Source organism: Typopeltis vanoorti, chromosome 7 (assembly GCF_054136105.1).
Source record: "Typopeltis vanoorti isolate ZY-2024b chromosome 7, IOZ_Tvanoo_1.0, whole genome shotgun sequence".
NCBI lineage: Eukaryota > Metazoa > Arthropoda > Arachnida > Uropygi > Thelyphonidae > Typopeltis > Typopeltis vanoorti.
This window is the reverse complement of record NC_143555.1, coordinates 137,485,320-137,501,636: the sequence shown is the minus strand read 5'-3', so window position 1 is coordinate 137,501,636 and position 16,317 is coordinate 137,485,320. Positions and strand designations below refer to the sequence as shown.

The following is a 16,317-nucleotide window of genomic DNA, read 5'->3' as shown; positions in this document are numbered from 1 at the left end:
TCTATTTATTCTTCGAACTCTCGGGACAAATTCTTATATCGCGTCATTTAAGTATTGTTTAAATGCTTCCCATACACTGTCGATATCCCTTCCATCCAGCAACCGATCCCATTCCACTGTACTCAGTGTACTCCTCAGTTGGTCATAATTTCCTGCTTTGTAGTTCAATATGTAACCTTTTCTGAAAAACATTCATAAACTTAGTCACTTCCCAAGTGAGTACTGCATGATCACTGTTACCAACTGGAGGCAGAATAGTTACGTCTTGAACTGAAATGCCCTCTGACACTATAATCAAATCTAGCACTCTTTGACCTCGAGCTCCTTCTATCACATGCTGCTTGAGGAAGTTGTCCCGCAACAGCTCAATAAATGCATTTTCATTCTTCTCATGAGATTCTACTGCTACCCGATCAATATTTGGATAATTAAAGTCTTCCATTATGATTACTCTTTTCTCTCTCACCTTTTCTATTTGGTGATGCATTTCTTCATCACCAGCAACCGATCCATCAGGTCTGTAACAACACCCCACTATGTAATTTGTCTTGTTAGACTCCACTTCACACCAGATGGCTTCAAACTCACTGCCACATGAAATATTGTTAATAGTATTACTACAATCATAGGTCTCAACTGTAACTGGATGTAAGTCATCCAATATCATTAGCAGCACGTCCCCTCCTCTCCTATCCACTCTATCCTTTCTAAAAATACCGTACCCATGACACTCGATACCAGTTTAAAAAGTCTGATTCTGATAACCAGGTCTCACTGATTCCTACAATCTGAGGTCGCAACATATGGACTAAGGCAACAAATTCTACCCCTTTGTTTCTGATACTCTTAGCATTCGTGTACAGACATAATAATCTACCTGCATGTTCTTTAGTATAATCTTGTTTGCAGTCACCCAATTGGGCAACTTGCAGATCTCTATTCTTCTCTAATGCCTTACACATGTAGACTTCTTTGCACACATAAGATTGGTCCGAACCGGACGAACCCAAACCCTCGAATAACATTTGTTATAGTTTTTATTTTAGAACATTATTGGGATTATGATAATGGAATTTATTTTTAAATAATTTTGAATTATACCAAACTGTATAATTTTATCGATAATAAACAATATTTTTTCATGTTTAATTTTTTTTGAAATGTTTACCATAATTTTGATATTTTATCCAAACATGCATACACCGTACATGTTGTACAGTACGTACATACACACTGAATATATATACAGTGTGTATGTATATTTCGAAAGTTGCAGCACCCCCACGATTTCAAGCTGCGAGCCGCCACTGACTACCACCCCTCTCTACTTTCTCTTTCTCTCTTTTTTGTCTATTCAATTTTTGACATGAAACACCACCTGCAATTTTTGCTTGGAACTGTGACCCCCAATGTCCGAAAAGTCACAGCTCTGATGTATAGCAGATACTTGTATTTACGACCTGTACAGTGCTTGCTATTGCTCGAGCAAATTCCGGCAGACATTTGATACAAGCAATGTCGCGCAAGATTTATATTTTAACTGCTAAAGTGTAACTTCGTTTCGTTCAATATCGATATGATACGTAATGACTAATGGCTAAAATAGATTTTCTAAATTAGTACGTTTTATACAAATTCTTCTATTCTGTTTCTCTTTTGATGACGTCAGCCATACCACAATGAAACTTTAACATAGAAGTTGCGTGCCAAAAACTACTTTGTTGCATTTGATAACGGTTATTAATAACTGAATGCTGAATGAATTAAACATGAAAAGCATTCGCCATATTTAATCATCACGAATTCAGCTCTGCTCCTCCCCCTCCCCCCCCTCTTTTCTGGAGTATGGGAATTCTACTAGAGTACTAACAAGATGTGTAAGACATTATGCGAAGTATATATAGTACCTCTTGGTCTCAGATGACGTCAATAAAATAAAGACTTTTAAGTTCGGTTCTAGTCATCTACTAGAGGAAGTTCGTTTATGCTTTTTTTCTTTTTTTTGGGGGGGGGGGGAGATGGGGGAGAGAAAGGAGGTATTTTCTCGTAAAAAGAAGTTGGGTTAATAATCGCTCAACCTAGCAAAATAGACCACAAAACACGCACATAAATGAGTTACAATTCGGTAAACATGGCTTCTTATATGGCTTCTTATATAGGGGACGGTGGGATTCACTCAGTCGATCGTGAGAGGTTAAAAATGGGTATGTACCGATTAATGAAAAAGTTAAGACTATAGGGGTGCTACCTACTTATTCCCTTCTGCAGTCACACTTTTTTTTTGTAAGTTATCTTGAAGAAAATTCTCAAGATGGCGAAAACATTACATATATTAGTGAAAATATATCTAAAAGCTTACCGATTTAGGACGTAAGCACATAACTTGCTCACACCGTCCTTTTAATCACACAGCGTTTACGGATATGCCGTGGGTAGTAACGATAAACTGTCCTGTTTACTTCCAGTTCATTCAGCACATCTTCCTATCCTAGTCCCTCAGCCATACTAAGGAGATGATTATGAGCAAGGTGGTTTCCTGTTAATTCCTTGCCGTAGTATATTTTATGACTGTAGCCACGAGTGCTCGTGTGTATCCAAGGGACCGGTTTGCCTGTTTTGAGGGATGAAAATCCCGAGTTACTGGAGAAAATCCTTCACATCCGTATGAGACCGGTTAACTCACCTTTAGTCGAAAGAGACTACATAAAGTTTCCTCACGTCACTGACGGAAATCGAACCCAGGTCTTTCCCACCAAAGAGCTTCGTCTATACTGACAGAGCTACGGAGGCTCCCTGCACATCTTATGATAGAGATTTTAAATTGTCATACGTCATTTCTAATAATAGATTCAACCAAAATAAGATTTAAAATAAATACATAAATAATGCAAAAGCAACAGTGCAATCAAAATGGCATTTCGATAGCAAGTGAAACGCGTCATTTGTAAGTCAAGAAATTCAGTTGTGATACGTTAACCATCTTGTTTTGATAATTGATGCCTTTTACTTACAACCAGTAGCAGATCTAGCGAAATATTCTGTTCAGATTTATTATTATTATTATTATTATTATTATTATTATTATTATTATTATTATTATTATTATTATTATTATTAATACGTGGCATCTCTGTCTGCCACCCACTTATAGTATTTTTGCATGTCATTTACGTGTGTTCTCAAATCAGCCTGAGAACACACGAAGATAACATACAGATACATGCGGGTACAGGCAAATTCAAAGAATGAAATTCTTTGAAGGAAAGAGTCGATGTCCTTCAAGAAATCAAAATAGAATAATATTGCGAATTTCCAATTAAATAAAAAAAAAGAAATTTTTCTATTAATATAATTTATTTTAAAAGTAACATTAATAAAACAAGAAATGATATTTTATTAAAACAAAACAAAACTAAACTAAACTAAACTAATAAGTATTTGTTAATCCCCTCCCTTCTTTTCCCAAATACTTCAGTCATCCTCTGGAGAATGACTGAAGTCATCCTCGCTGGAGAATTCTCTGCTAATTTCCGTTACTTATCCCTCCCATGGATCTATTGTTTCTTCTTTCTATTCATGGCAATTTCATATGCTGGCGTGAGCGCAGCTTCCACAGCAGCAAGTGAATGTACACTGATTTAGTTATGCGGTCCTTCTATCCTTTTAATTCAAAAACAAACTCAAAAATTTAAGTTACTATCAAATTTTCTAAAATAACACACATACACACACACATGGAAGGTCCATTGGTATTTGACCCTTCCCCTAAAGATGACCTATTTTTCGATCCTTGGTGAATCCATTCATTGTATTGAAGTTTTTTTTTTTACTAAGTGATAACATAATTGCAGATAAATAGAACAAAAATGAATTTTAAAAAGTTGAATTTGCATTAAGAGCACATCACAATGAAATCCACACTCTAGTAAATTTCCTTCATCACGATTTTGCTTATGTGTGTGTGTGTGTGTGTGTGTCATATTGTTTGCTTGAAAGAGAGAGAAAAGTTCTTCCTCTTTAAAGTGAAGGTTGAATGACATGTTAGTATCAGTGACCTGTTAATGACTCTTCCATCCTTTTTTTTTTTTTTTTCTTCCTTGAAAGCTATTGCTGGACTACTTTAAAAATATCTCTTCTATTCCTGGTTTAGAGTTTATTTGTTTTCGTTGTTATTTAAAGCGGTAGCGTGACGAAGTAACATTCGAAAGTAGAATGTATTATCACTAGTGTCGGTCGTTGGAGGAGATCAGCATCGAGCGAGGCCATTTTTAATTGCTGAATCCTTTGATGAACAACAAATTCAAGAATCCTGAGCATGCAGAAGTTGCATGAACGAATGAAGCCGAGCATTGCTCGCTGGAGAACCCTAGTAGTTCAGTCAATATATGGTGCCTTTTGATTGGAAAGACCTGGGTTCATTTTCCATCTATGACGTGAAGAACTTTTTTTACTGGAAACTCCGGTTCTTCATTCCGCAAAACGGACAGAAGAATCCATGCAATTAGCAAACATAATGCATTGGCCTCATTGCTTTAGTTGTTTCTACCGCAATAAAAACAATTCAACTCTCAATCCATATCTATATATTGGGTTCCCCAACATACTACTGGCTAGACTTTAGTTCATTTGGAAATTCTGATCTAGAAACCAAACATAGCATTTTCTCAAGTCATTTTAGATCTTCATTAAATTAAGCAAGGTGGTGGTTCACACCGGGAAGTGAAATTAATCTACTTAAATGCATTCACAAGCATCCGTGAGATTTTAACCCACAACTGTCAATTGGAAAGAGAGGAATGTACCACTCGGTCAAAGAAGTCATTTTATAATATCATATGAATTACAGAAATTAAATAGTTTAAACAAACTTAACCGAGCTCAATATATTATGTAATCTCAATAAAACAAATAGTGTAATAATAGTAATAGTTTTCGGTATGATGAAAACCTAGTACTATGCTAATTTTCCCGGAAATTTTACTTTTAGTATGCAGTTAATCTCGTTCGATGGTTACTAGTTTTTTTTTCAGTTCAGAAACAGACGATAAATTAACATAAAATAATAATAATAATAATAATAATAATAATAATAATAATAATAATAATAATAATAATAATAATAATAATAATAATAATAATAAACTTTATACAGAAATGTGCGGTTATTTTCCTGATGTTAGTTGTATAGCTGAAGAATAATTGCGAAATTAGCATTTGCTATTTATCTTTCAAAACATTCAAAATTATTGTGATCTCTTTTCCCCTACTGAAAACTTAGTTTAATCTAACAATAGATTAACATCGCTATTTTTGGTTTGTGATTATTGTTACTATTGTCAATAGTGTCAGCTAAGCTAAGAGTAGTCATTATGTACACATAAAGACTACTCTTTATGTGTACATAATGACAGACGTGACTCAACGTTAAAAACAAACAGGGAAAATGTATCGTTTTGCATTTTTAACAAGCATGATCTATGCCGGTGCATGTTGAATACAGGTACATCGCTCCTTTAAATTCAACAGATTATTTCTGTTTGATACGGAGTATAGACTAAGAATAACCAAGAGAGCCGAATAAAGAAAACTTAAAATAAATAAATAAAATAACTTTTTAAATTAGGAAAGAAAAAAAGCTAAACTATTTATGGAGTATTAAAATAATTGTAATTATAATCTTCGGTAGATCTCAAGAAGCGTTTGTTTTATTGTTAATATTCCGAGATATTTCATTCACGAACGGAACATAATTATTAAATACATTAAAAAATGTATTTAAAATATTAATTTAATTAACCCCTCAGGAGGGGTTGAACCCTCCTAATAAGGGATTAAGTATGTATTTTATGACTGTAGATACGTGTGTGTATTCATGGGGCTGGTTTGCCTCTTCTGAGAGACGAAAAATCGATGTTTCCAAGTAAAAACACTCTCTACCTTTATATGAGACCGGCTAACTCACCTTTAGTCGAAAGAGACCAAATAAAGGTTCACCACGTCATGGACGGGAATCGAACCTGGGTCTTCGTCTATACTGACTGAGCTACGGAAGCTCTAGTGTGGTCAAACTTGTACACTGTTAACACTTTCATTGCCAAGCTGAAAATTGGAATTTCGTGTGGTGGCCAAATTTTTTTTATTTTTTTATTTAGTTAACGACGTCCACGCGATAACGCGTGATCGGCCGTTTGGTGAGACCTCGCATCGCGCGATTGGCAATGAACGTGTTAATATGATATGATATTAGATATATGAAGAGCCAAAGGCTTCATTTCGGCGACATATGACTTATTTAAGTTAAGGGATATTACATCCCATATCGTTTCTTAGTCGAATAAGAAACTCAAAGAGTTTCATGCCGAATATAGTAGAAACTTTATAAAGTTAGGCGATTCCAAGCGTAAGCAAATACCTGGATACTGCAGCAACTGACCCTTAAGGTAGCGCAAGCTGAGGCAACTCGTGTCAAAGGTGGAGCAAGTTCCGATCACTATTCTTGATATTTACCCATAATGTGAACTTGTTCCTAGGAGCTGTATTACTGTTCTACATTATCAGATAAGGTTGAAACCCAGACCGGTTTCAACCTTATGTATAGGTGAAGCGGGCTCTAAAAATAAGATAAGACGATCCCAAAAGATCGCCCAACTCAGCGTTGTTCCACTCGATGACAGGCTCACTCCGTCACCGAGAAGAACTTCTCAGCATTGGCTCTACCCAGTGGCAGGCTCACCCCACCACCAAGCAGAGCCATAATCTCAGCGGTGGCCCCACTCAGAGACAGGCAAAAACCTACCTCTAAGTGGAGCCTCTCAAAGCCAGATCCGCCCCGCACCAGTTTCTACCCTCATTGGGATCTCATCAGTGAGTAGTTAGACCTAGTTAATATCAAGTTTGTAGCGAACAGAACTTACAACCCTTCTATGAGTATTCCCGAGAGATGTCCTAATAAATTATTAGATATATGAAGAGCCAAAGGCTTCAATTCGGCGACATATGACTTGTTTAAGTTAAGGGATATTACATCCCATATCGTTTCTTAGCCGAATAAGAAACTCTTTGAGTTTCTTATTCGGATTAGGACACCTCTCGGCAATACTCATAGAAGGGTTGTACGTTCTGTTCGCTACAAACTTGATATTATTAACTAGGTCTGGCTACTCACTGATGAGACCTCAAAAAAGGTTGAAACCGGTCTGTGTAGTGACCTCTCATAATGTAGAACAATAATACAGCTCATAGGAGCTAAGTTCACATTATGGGTAAATATCAAGAATAGTGATCGGATCTTGCTCCACCTTTGACACGAGTTGCCTCAGCTTGCACTACCTTAAGGGTCAGTTGCAGCAGTATCCAGGTATTTGCTTACGCTTGGAATCGCCGAACTTTATATAGTTTCTACTATATTCGGCATGAAACTCTTTGAGTTTCTTATTCGGCTAAGAAACGATATGGGATGTAATATCCCTTAACTTAAACATGATATGATATGATTGATTCGGTTTTATTAAGATCCTGTAAAAGGATCTTAATAAAACCGAAAAACAAGACACTCCGGCGGATCCTGTAGGAAGTGTCCGGCAACCTTCATTTCTGTTATAAATAATTTTGTCGTAGCTCTTTATTTTTATGACGGATGTTGAAGGATGTGTTCATTGTTATCGGAAGACTCTAACCCAGAAATAAAGTCAGCCTTATTTTAGTGGCAAATAATATTCGCACAGCCTCGACACAGAAACGAACCTATAAGGAATGCTAAAAAAAATGCATATAAGGATGTATTTTTTATTCATTCAATGAATAACTATAAAAAGCACCCACCGAGACACATATTAGAGAGTTATGCTTACAATAAACGTGACGCAATCTTGTATTGTCCTCTCCAATATCAATATACTTCTAATGATAATTGCCATGTCACCACCTCCTTAAAAAAATAATAAGAAACTTGTTGTTTTCTCCCTTAATGAAAAGGAAAGGAAGACAGTCTATTAGAGGTGATTGTTACTCAACATATTATTTTGATGATTACTTCTGCAATTAGGAAATGTCGCTCCCCTCCCCTCCCCTTGTTAAAGGAATTTAAGTACTACTTTAATCTTCCTGTCCTTCTCCCTTCCCTAAGGATAGCTTAGCCTAATTCCTACTATCTTGAAAATTCACCCTACCAGAAACAAGAACGTTTACACGAAAGAATTTTACCCAGGAAACAAATCGTATTGCTGGAGTAATAAAGTGAAAAGGAATTTAAAAAAACAAACATAGTAAACCTTCGATTTAACGGACAAAATTTCCGGTCGGTATGTCACATGTGAAAATGAACACCGTGTTAATTTTAAAATGCTTTTAACCAAGATTTTCTTATAATTAAATTAACGGGTTATTATTTTTTTGTTATTAATTTCCATTTTAAACAAATTTTGGCGTATAGGCCATCATAGTTGGAAAGTTGTAGTAATTTATTCAAAAAATTGTAGCAATTTAGCCGACATAAATGAGTCACCATTCATAAAACATGTTCGGCGAATGATTAGCAAGTGATCACACCAATCGGGCGGTAATTGGTTCTTTTGTCGCGTGGCGTGACTTTCTGCGGGAATTTTATTACACACATTTTCGTAATTTTAGGGAGTTAATTATAAAAATAAAAAAAACCCAGCAGAATTCAAAGGTTAAAAAAAAAAAAAAAAAAAAAAAAAAACGTAATAGATTTTTCAAAGCATGTTTACCTAAACCGAGCGTCTCAACATCGAACATTAACTTCACATTAACTTATCTAAAAGTGTGAAAACTGTGTTAAAAATTGTGTGTAAAACATTTTTTTTTTGTTATTACAGTGCTAATATTAATAAAATTGCAGTATAATGTTATAGATATTTTTATTTTAATTTTAGCCCCTATTAGTCCGTAAATTGAGGCTTAACTGTATGAATATGTGGATACCATTGAAAGGTTAAGTCGGTCACGTTCTTAAATATGTGCACTTGTGAGCCATGCACGTAGCTTAAACATATTAATAAATCGTTCGGAATTACCCATAGTATTCATTTTTGCATATAAATAATCATGTCGCAAATCTTCATTTTTGATAACATTGTTGCAGAAAGACTGTAGTTGCTTAGTTTTATATAATATATAATCTTGTTGTATGATTACAAGAGTACTATCGATTTCAAACCTCGGCGCAGAGTGTCTTCGGAAAGGTACGTTGTAAATGGCGATTGATACATGTTTACTGAAAGACTGGTTCAGGAAGTTTTACCGCTGTTATTGGGACGAAATTTATTTTGACACTGTACTGGTAGTATAAGTTGATACATATTGATAGCAGGGGCGGTTCGTGCATAAGTACTACGGAACTGCAGCATCCCCACTTTTTCTCGATATATAAATTTATTCATTAATTTATTTATATTTGTTTGTAATATTTAATTTTATCATCAACAATCCTGTACAATTCTCTTATTTTGTATAAAAATAATAATAAAAATCCATCTTGTAGCATTTAGGAGGGCGAAGGACTCTAGCTCAGGGTGACCACTCAGCAAAAATATTTCTTACCAATTTATGCAAGAAAAAGGTACTAAATCTGAAAAAAAAAAAAAGTACTAGATTTTTATTTGCTTTCGTTTCACTCTGTTTTGGGCAGTTTACGATGTTAACATTGAGTTCATCTACGATAAACTCAACAAGGTAGTGTTATCGTAGATGAACTCAGTGTAAAACCTCTAAATTTCACATGTACGACAAAAATGAAAAGAAAATAAGTCAAAACCCATTTCACTGTAGTCATCTATGAGTCCAAGAGCTACAGTTGTCATTCATCATAACAGAAGTCCCAATTGTAACTCTAGCACTTAATATGTGAATTAATTTAATATATAATTTTTAGTGTTTAAAATAATGTAACATTAAATTTCAGTTATTTAATATGCTATTTACATATATACATATACAGGGATGGGGGGGGGGGAGAGAAGAGAAGGTTAACGAAAAGTTAGCGGGGGGGGAAGGATAAATCATGCTTGTGTCACTGAATGTGACATATAAGGAGGTGGGAGAAGTGCCACATTATTCGGAAAGAAGAAAGTACTAGATCTGTTGGTCAACGTACTAGAACACTAAAATTTTATAAAAAGTACTAGATGTGGTCACCCTGCTCTAGCTGCACTGTGTTTACCACAGTGTCATATTGCTAAGCGCGGAAGCATATGCACGTCATAGTGAGATGCAAGCTATTAGCGTAATGCGGCACTGTCCGTCGCGCAGTTCCACTGTTGTTTATATGCAGTTTGCGCTAGTAGTAGAGTGTTCGTAGTGCTTATTGTGTTTACTCGGGCTCTTTAAATATTTGGACATTACAATTAAAGGATTTAATTGCAATGTCCAAAAATTGTAAATCCATTCTTTTAATTACAATTAAAGGAATGGATTTAATTTTAAGTAATTTTGAATTATATCAAACTGTATGATTTTATTCGACAATAAATATTTTTTAATGTTTATTTATTTATTTTTTTAATTTTTATCATAATTTTTATATTTTATCCAAACACGCATACACTGTACTTAGAGTGTGTATGTATATTTCGAAAGTTGCAGCATCTCCGCGATTTCAAGCCACGAGCTGCCACTGATTGACAGGTAGTATATATTTTTTTTAAATCTCATTGTAGGGATTCCAACTTTAGGAAAATGATACATTGCCTGTTGGTTCACTGGCATTACGGTTCAAATCAGCTAAAGCTACGAGACCAGCGCATTATGTATATTATGTCTGTTAAATGCATGTCTTCAGTTGATTTTTTCGGTTTTTTACCGGATGAAAAACTTATCTCCTGGAAGAAAACCGATGCTGCGCAGCATATTACGACAATTATAATTGTAATATGCTACATAATTATGTAGACAACCGAGTATTTTTACAAATCCGTATATTTACGCAAATCCAAACACACCATATGGTTCATCATGGACTCTAGTAATTCCCGTCTGTTCTGTAGAGTAGGACGACGCGATATATGTGCTGTTAAAAATATCTGGATTAGAAATCCATTTAGGAAGCGAGGAATCATTATAATAGCTCTTGGACTAAAGGTGAATCAGTCTCATACGTAAGTGGGGAGTATTCCTCCTTTACCAATATTTATCCCCAAATTGATAAACTGACCGAAAAACACACAAGCAGTTAACAGATAATGTGATGATGTCATGACCTTAGCCCTTCATTATTTCCAACTAACCCAACACTGATAAATAACGTTCTTCTGGCAGATGCGATATCCAAACCCAAACATCTTATATGAAGAATGTACTTTGATTCATCATTACCTATGATACTTTCTAATAGTCCAATGACCAGGTTGTGTAGGTCCGTAACTGGTCTACTGACTCATTGCTGATGTACACAGTTCGAACCAGAACATTTTATTGGTGTCGTATAGTTGTACATAGCAGATAGCCCTTCCATATCAACGAAATCATGGACTTAAACATGCAGCATTTCAAACCTCTTTTTTTTTATGTTTCGAACTTTTTGAGTGTTGAAAGATTCCTGGACATCAAAAGTAAACCACGACCTTTATCAATACTCTCCTGTTACTTTTAATGATATCAGCCATATAATATAGTTACACTAATTTTTCAGTGCTACAAGGATGCAGAATTATTGATGAGTTTATTTACATCTATATACACACACTCTTTTTATTTTTTTATTTTTTAGAGGATCCAAGAGAAGAACACAACCTTGCGGACTCCTTGCCAGATGTAACACAAGAACTTTATAACCTAATAAAGAAGCATAGGTCATCTATGGTTCCAGCAGACAACCCTCCTAGAAGTAAAATGGGAAATCCAAAGTTCTGGGGAGGGGTATTCTCTCCTGGATGGTGTACTGCTGTATATTAATTCCACGGGAAATACCTTAATAGGGTGATTATATAAAGACTATTCGCTCTGAAAGAATTTGACTGCACGTAATTGAACCATGTTAATAGAATACGATTCATTCACTTTAAACTAATTTTTATTATTTTTACTACTACTACTACTACTACTACTACTACTAATAATAATAATAATAATAATAAGAAGAAGAAGATAACTATTTCGATTGACATAGCCAAGTCGGTTAAAATTCTAAAGATGTGAGAGGAAAAATATTGATCCAACTTTTTTTAGGGGAGGGGAACATATAAAGGTAAGAAATACGTATATATAATATATAGTATTATGTTTTATATTATTAAATATATCATCTACTTTATATATTATATATATAATACGTACGGTGTGTGGACTGATCTAAAACAATCATTTTATTAGAATCCGTGCCTTAAAACGTAGGTGTTATTATGTGTATACGAATGGATAGATGGAAAGAATAATGTAATAGAGTAGTGCTTTTGAAAAAAAAAAAAAAAGCTTGGGGAGTGGTTTCAATTACTGTGAAAGCGCCAGAAAAAATTACGTGTACTAATCATTCAACCCTTCGTAATTGAGTATTTTACTTGTACTGACTGTTTTAAAATTATACTTTTTTTTTTTTTTTTTAAGAATTTCTTTATAAATGGTTGGAATATATTTTGTTTGTTAAATTTTTGATATTATAAAAATAGAGATTATAAATGCACAAATGCTTGCACAATACTCTTTTTGCAGTTAAACAATAAATAAATAAATAAAATTCCATTCATTGTAGTTCACTCATTGAAATTGTTCATTCTTAAGTAGTTCCGGTTCTTATATTACAGTTCATTGCAGTGTCGTAACGTGGGCGTGGCGAAAGAGGCGCCACCACGGGCGAAACTAGATTTTGGGACGCAAAACGTAAAAAATGTAAAAAAATAAAAATAAATAAATAGATATAAAAGTCCGCTATTTTATATTGTATTTTTAAATTTCGGCAACACGCCGCTTTAGACACAGAAATTCTGCAACACACTGCAACTCATTTTGATGGGGTCAATAGTAAGTATTTAACATATTGCATTTAGTAAAATTTAACTTGTTACATTTAGATTGTTCAAAATTTTTTTCATTTTTGAGTTAGGAGGACGCAAGTTAGACACTTGCTACAGGCGCTTCATACCCTCGTTACTGTACTGGTTCACTGAGGTCGATTTCTTCTACTTCTGTTACAGTATAACTGACACGAATTAGCATTCCAAACAGATGTCATAAATGTGGTGGCGTAAACTAATGCATTTAACTGTCATTTTATGTCTTTTATTTTAGTAGAAAGAAAGGTTTCCTGTTTCCTGGTTTCCTTTTCGTGTATAAAAAAGGACTGTTTTGAAGGCCTCTTATGTATATTATTAAATTAACTACTTAAGAAATATTTTATTTCTTAATACGTTCCTTAAACATATCAAACACATCATAGACTTATTTATTTATAACGGAGGATATGATCTGGTAAACTAATTTTTCCGTTTCCATACTATTTTCCATATTATACTATACTAGAAGGCTTATTTTTTTCCAAAAAAAAAAAAAAATAATAATAATTTCATTCCTAAAACTAAACCTCTGAACCAAAAGATGAGAAACAAACAATCTTCACAGTAATCTTTAAAAGCTAATGCTAATAAATGATCTAAATGTAAAAAAAAAAAAAAAAAAAAAAAAAAAGCACAAAGAACGTAATGAATGAATGATGGTAGAAGGTTCAGATCTCCAATAAGCAGAGTGGTGGTCTCACACTGTGCAGTGAAATTCATCTACCGCCTAATTTCTAAATTTACTTCCTTAACGAACTACCAGTAACAAGCGACTAAATAAAAAACAAAAACATCCTTTGCTATCGATATACTATTTTGAATGACATACACCACTCACAGTGTGAAAGCAATCTATTGTTACCATGGAAGCATTACCACAGAAAGCACAGCGTTTTAGTCAACAACAAAATAAACATCACATCATATTAGACAATAACACATCACACGTGAAACTATATTGTTTGTCTGAAGTAGGGAAATGAACATGTAAGTTGAAAGTTTATTTTTCACTTGGTTAGACTATAATAAATTTAGTTTAATCCTTTATCCAAGTGTGAGCAAACAAAGTTTGCATCTGAAAATATCCTCAGGACTGGGGTAAGGTAGTACAACACCGGGAAACTCGTTAAGAAACATCGTTAAGAGCTTGTGTAGCTCAGTAGAAGTGGCGTTTGCACTCTACAGCGCTTCACCGCACGAAGAAAGGATTTGGTGGTTCAAATCTAGTCGCCGACCAGACGAAATTTTTCTAAGCTTTTTTCGACGGGTTCCCGAGTTAGTCGATCTCTGACACTGGCTAACGGGTTTTTTTCTCCGGGATTTTCGGGTTTTTCGTCCCGTAAACTCAAGAAAATCGACCGTCGAACCCACACTATTTTCAGACATTAAAAATATTGTGTAAGGGTTAGGGACCAGGAGATGGCAACACTAGCTTGCCGCCTTCTTCACTGCGTACCGATGAATCAGTGATAGCCTTGGGCCAGCTATCTCTCTGATTGTCTACCAGTGGTGATTGAACTGCCCACTCAGCCTCCAAACGTTAGATAGGATAAACGGCCCTGCTTACTCCATGTGCGGGAACAAATAGGCGTTAGTTGATTATTATTATTTTTTTTATACATCGTTTTGATTTTTTGTAGTATTTGTGGTGTGTATTGCGGAAAACTCAGGGACCATCCCTGGAGGCAAAAGCTCTAGCTACACCACTGCCTCCGTGGGGTCAAGAGACTCATTGTGGCAGGTCCCCTGCTCTAACATGTACCGATCTTCTTCAATTTCGGCCATTGTACGCCGACTAAATTGCATTCACTGTCCCTAAACTCACCATACTCTCAGTCAATGCATTCTAATCACACACCACACTTCATGCAAAAATTCTACTCCTCACCCACTTGATCCACCTTATACAGCTTCCAGGGATGGACTCTCGGTCTCGTGACAGTCTGTGAAAAATCTCATTCTCACTGATTTGGTAATTACCTCATACCAACTCATATGTCTCGATCATGTGTTCCCTCTGGTCTCATATTCCACATTCCAGAGACCAGAAACCAACTAAGTGAATCATCTCTGAACACTTTTCAATATTTCATAATCTCTTGAAACCATGGCGACAAAATCTTGCACTGTAATCAATATGCGGCCTGATCAAAGTCTTGTACAATGGGATCAAAACATCCTTACTTCTACACGTCAGTGTTCTCTGCATCATTCCCATTATCCCTTGTGTTGTCCTCACAATTTTAGCAAAATGTCCACGAAATTTCAAATCCCAATCCACAATAACCTCCAAATCTTTCATCTTCTCCACGTACTCTAAAAGATCCCCACCAATCCTATACTCTGCATCCCAACTTTGCTCCCCAATTTTAAAACCTTACACTTTGTAACATTTTACTGACAGCCCAAACACTCCCATTCAGACAGTCTATTTAGGTCTTATTGCAAAGCTACAACATCTGTTCTACTTCTCATAACTCTCCCCAACATTGGATCATCTACGACCAACTGTATATCACAATTTAAGCCCTTTCCAATGTCATTTACATACAAATTAAACAACAATGGCCCCAAAACAGACGAGCACCTACAATAAGCCTTTATCAAACTCCGAAATATTCTTTGTTTTTTTCCCATTGTGATCAACCCTGTTGACGATTACTCACCAGCAGCATTCTTAAATAGTTGTCTAGAACACGTAGTGACGCACCAAGCATTTAGCATATACGCTTCGTAAATGATGTTTAGGTACATCTTCATGAAGGTTTTTAATTCAAGGGCCGGTATGTGTCGATCTTCATAAGCAGTCTCGCTCTCGTCTAGCAAATTCTAATTACGAGTCTTTTATACTTATTTGATGTATTTGGCTCTACAATTTGTAATTCCACATTCTGCAGGTGAGAGTCTCTCAAGTAACTTAGCTTTTATGATAAAAGAACACACAGTCGGCGGATGACTATTTCCCATTCATTGTTCTTCAGACTAAAATAGGGAACGTTTTTCTGGAAGAAATGAATGTCAGCAGATAGAAGTGAACGCATGAAGAAATGGATATCGGTTGAAATTGTGGTACAACGAAAATTTTAAACACTTTTAAACAATTCTAAATCATGCACATTTTGGATGAGTTAAAAAGAATTAACAAGAAATTCGAGACAGAAATGTAAGACTTTACCATGTTATTGAATGATCTACAGCATCTTGTTTGTGGTATTTAGTTCGCTCATACACATAACTAGAAAATGTTTCTCGAAAATGATTATTTTGACATCACGGAAGTCTAAAATAATTTACATATTGTTGAACTATATGA

At 35.1% G+C, this 16,317-nt stretch overlaps 1 protein-coding gene across 1 annotated transcript in view; it reads left to right on the top strand.

Annotated features, from left to right (window-relative positions):
• LOC150105112 (arylsulfatase B-like) overlaps positions 1–12,537 on the top strand; it is an 80,385-nt gene extending 67,848 nt beyond the window's left edge. The window contains exon 14 of the mRNA XM_090395498.1: positions 11,726–12,537. Within this exon, the coding sequence (XP_090251624.1) occupies positions 11,726–11,910 (185 nt within the window). The 3' untranslated portion in view covers positions 11,911–12,537. The remainder of the gene's footprint in view (positions 1–11,725) is intronic.
• Positions 12,538–16,317: the final 3,780 nt, after the last annotated feature.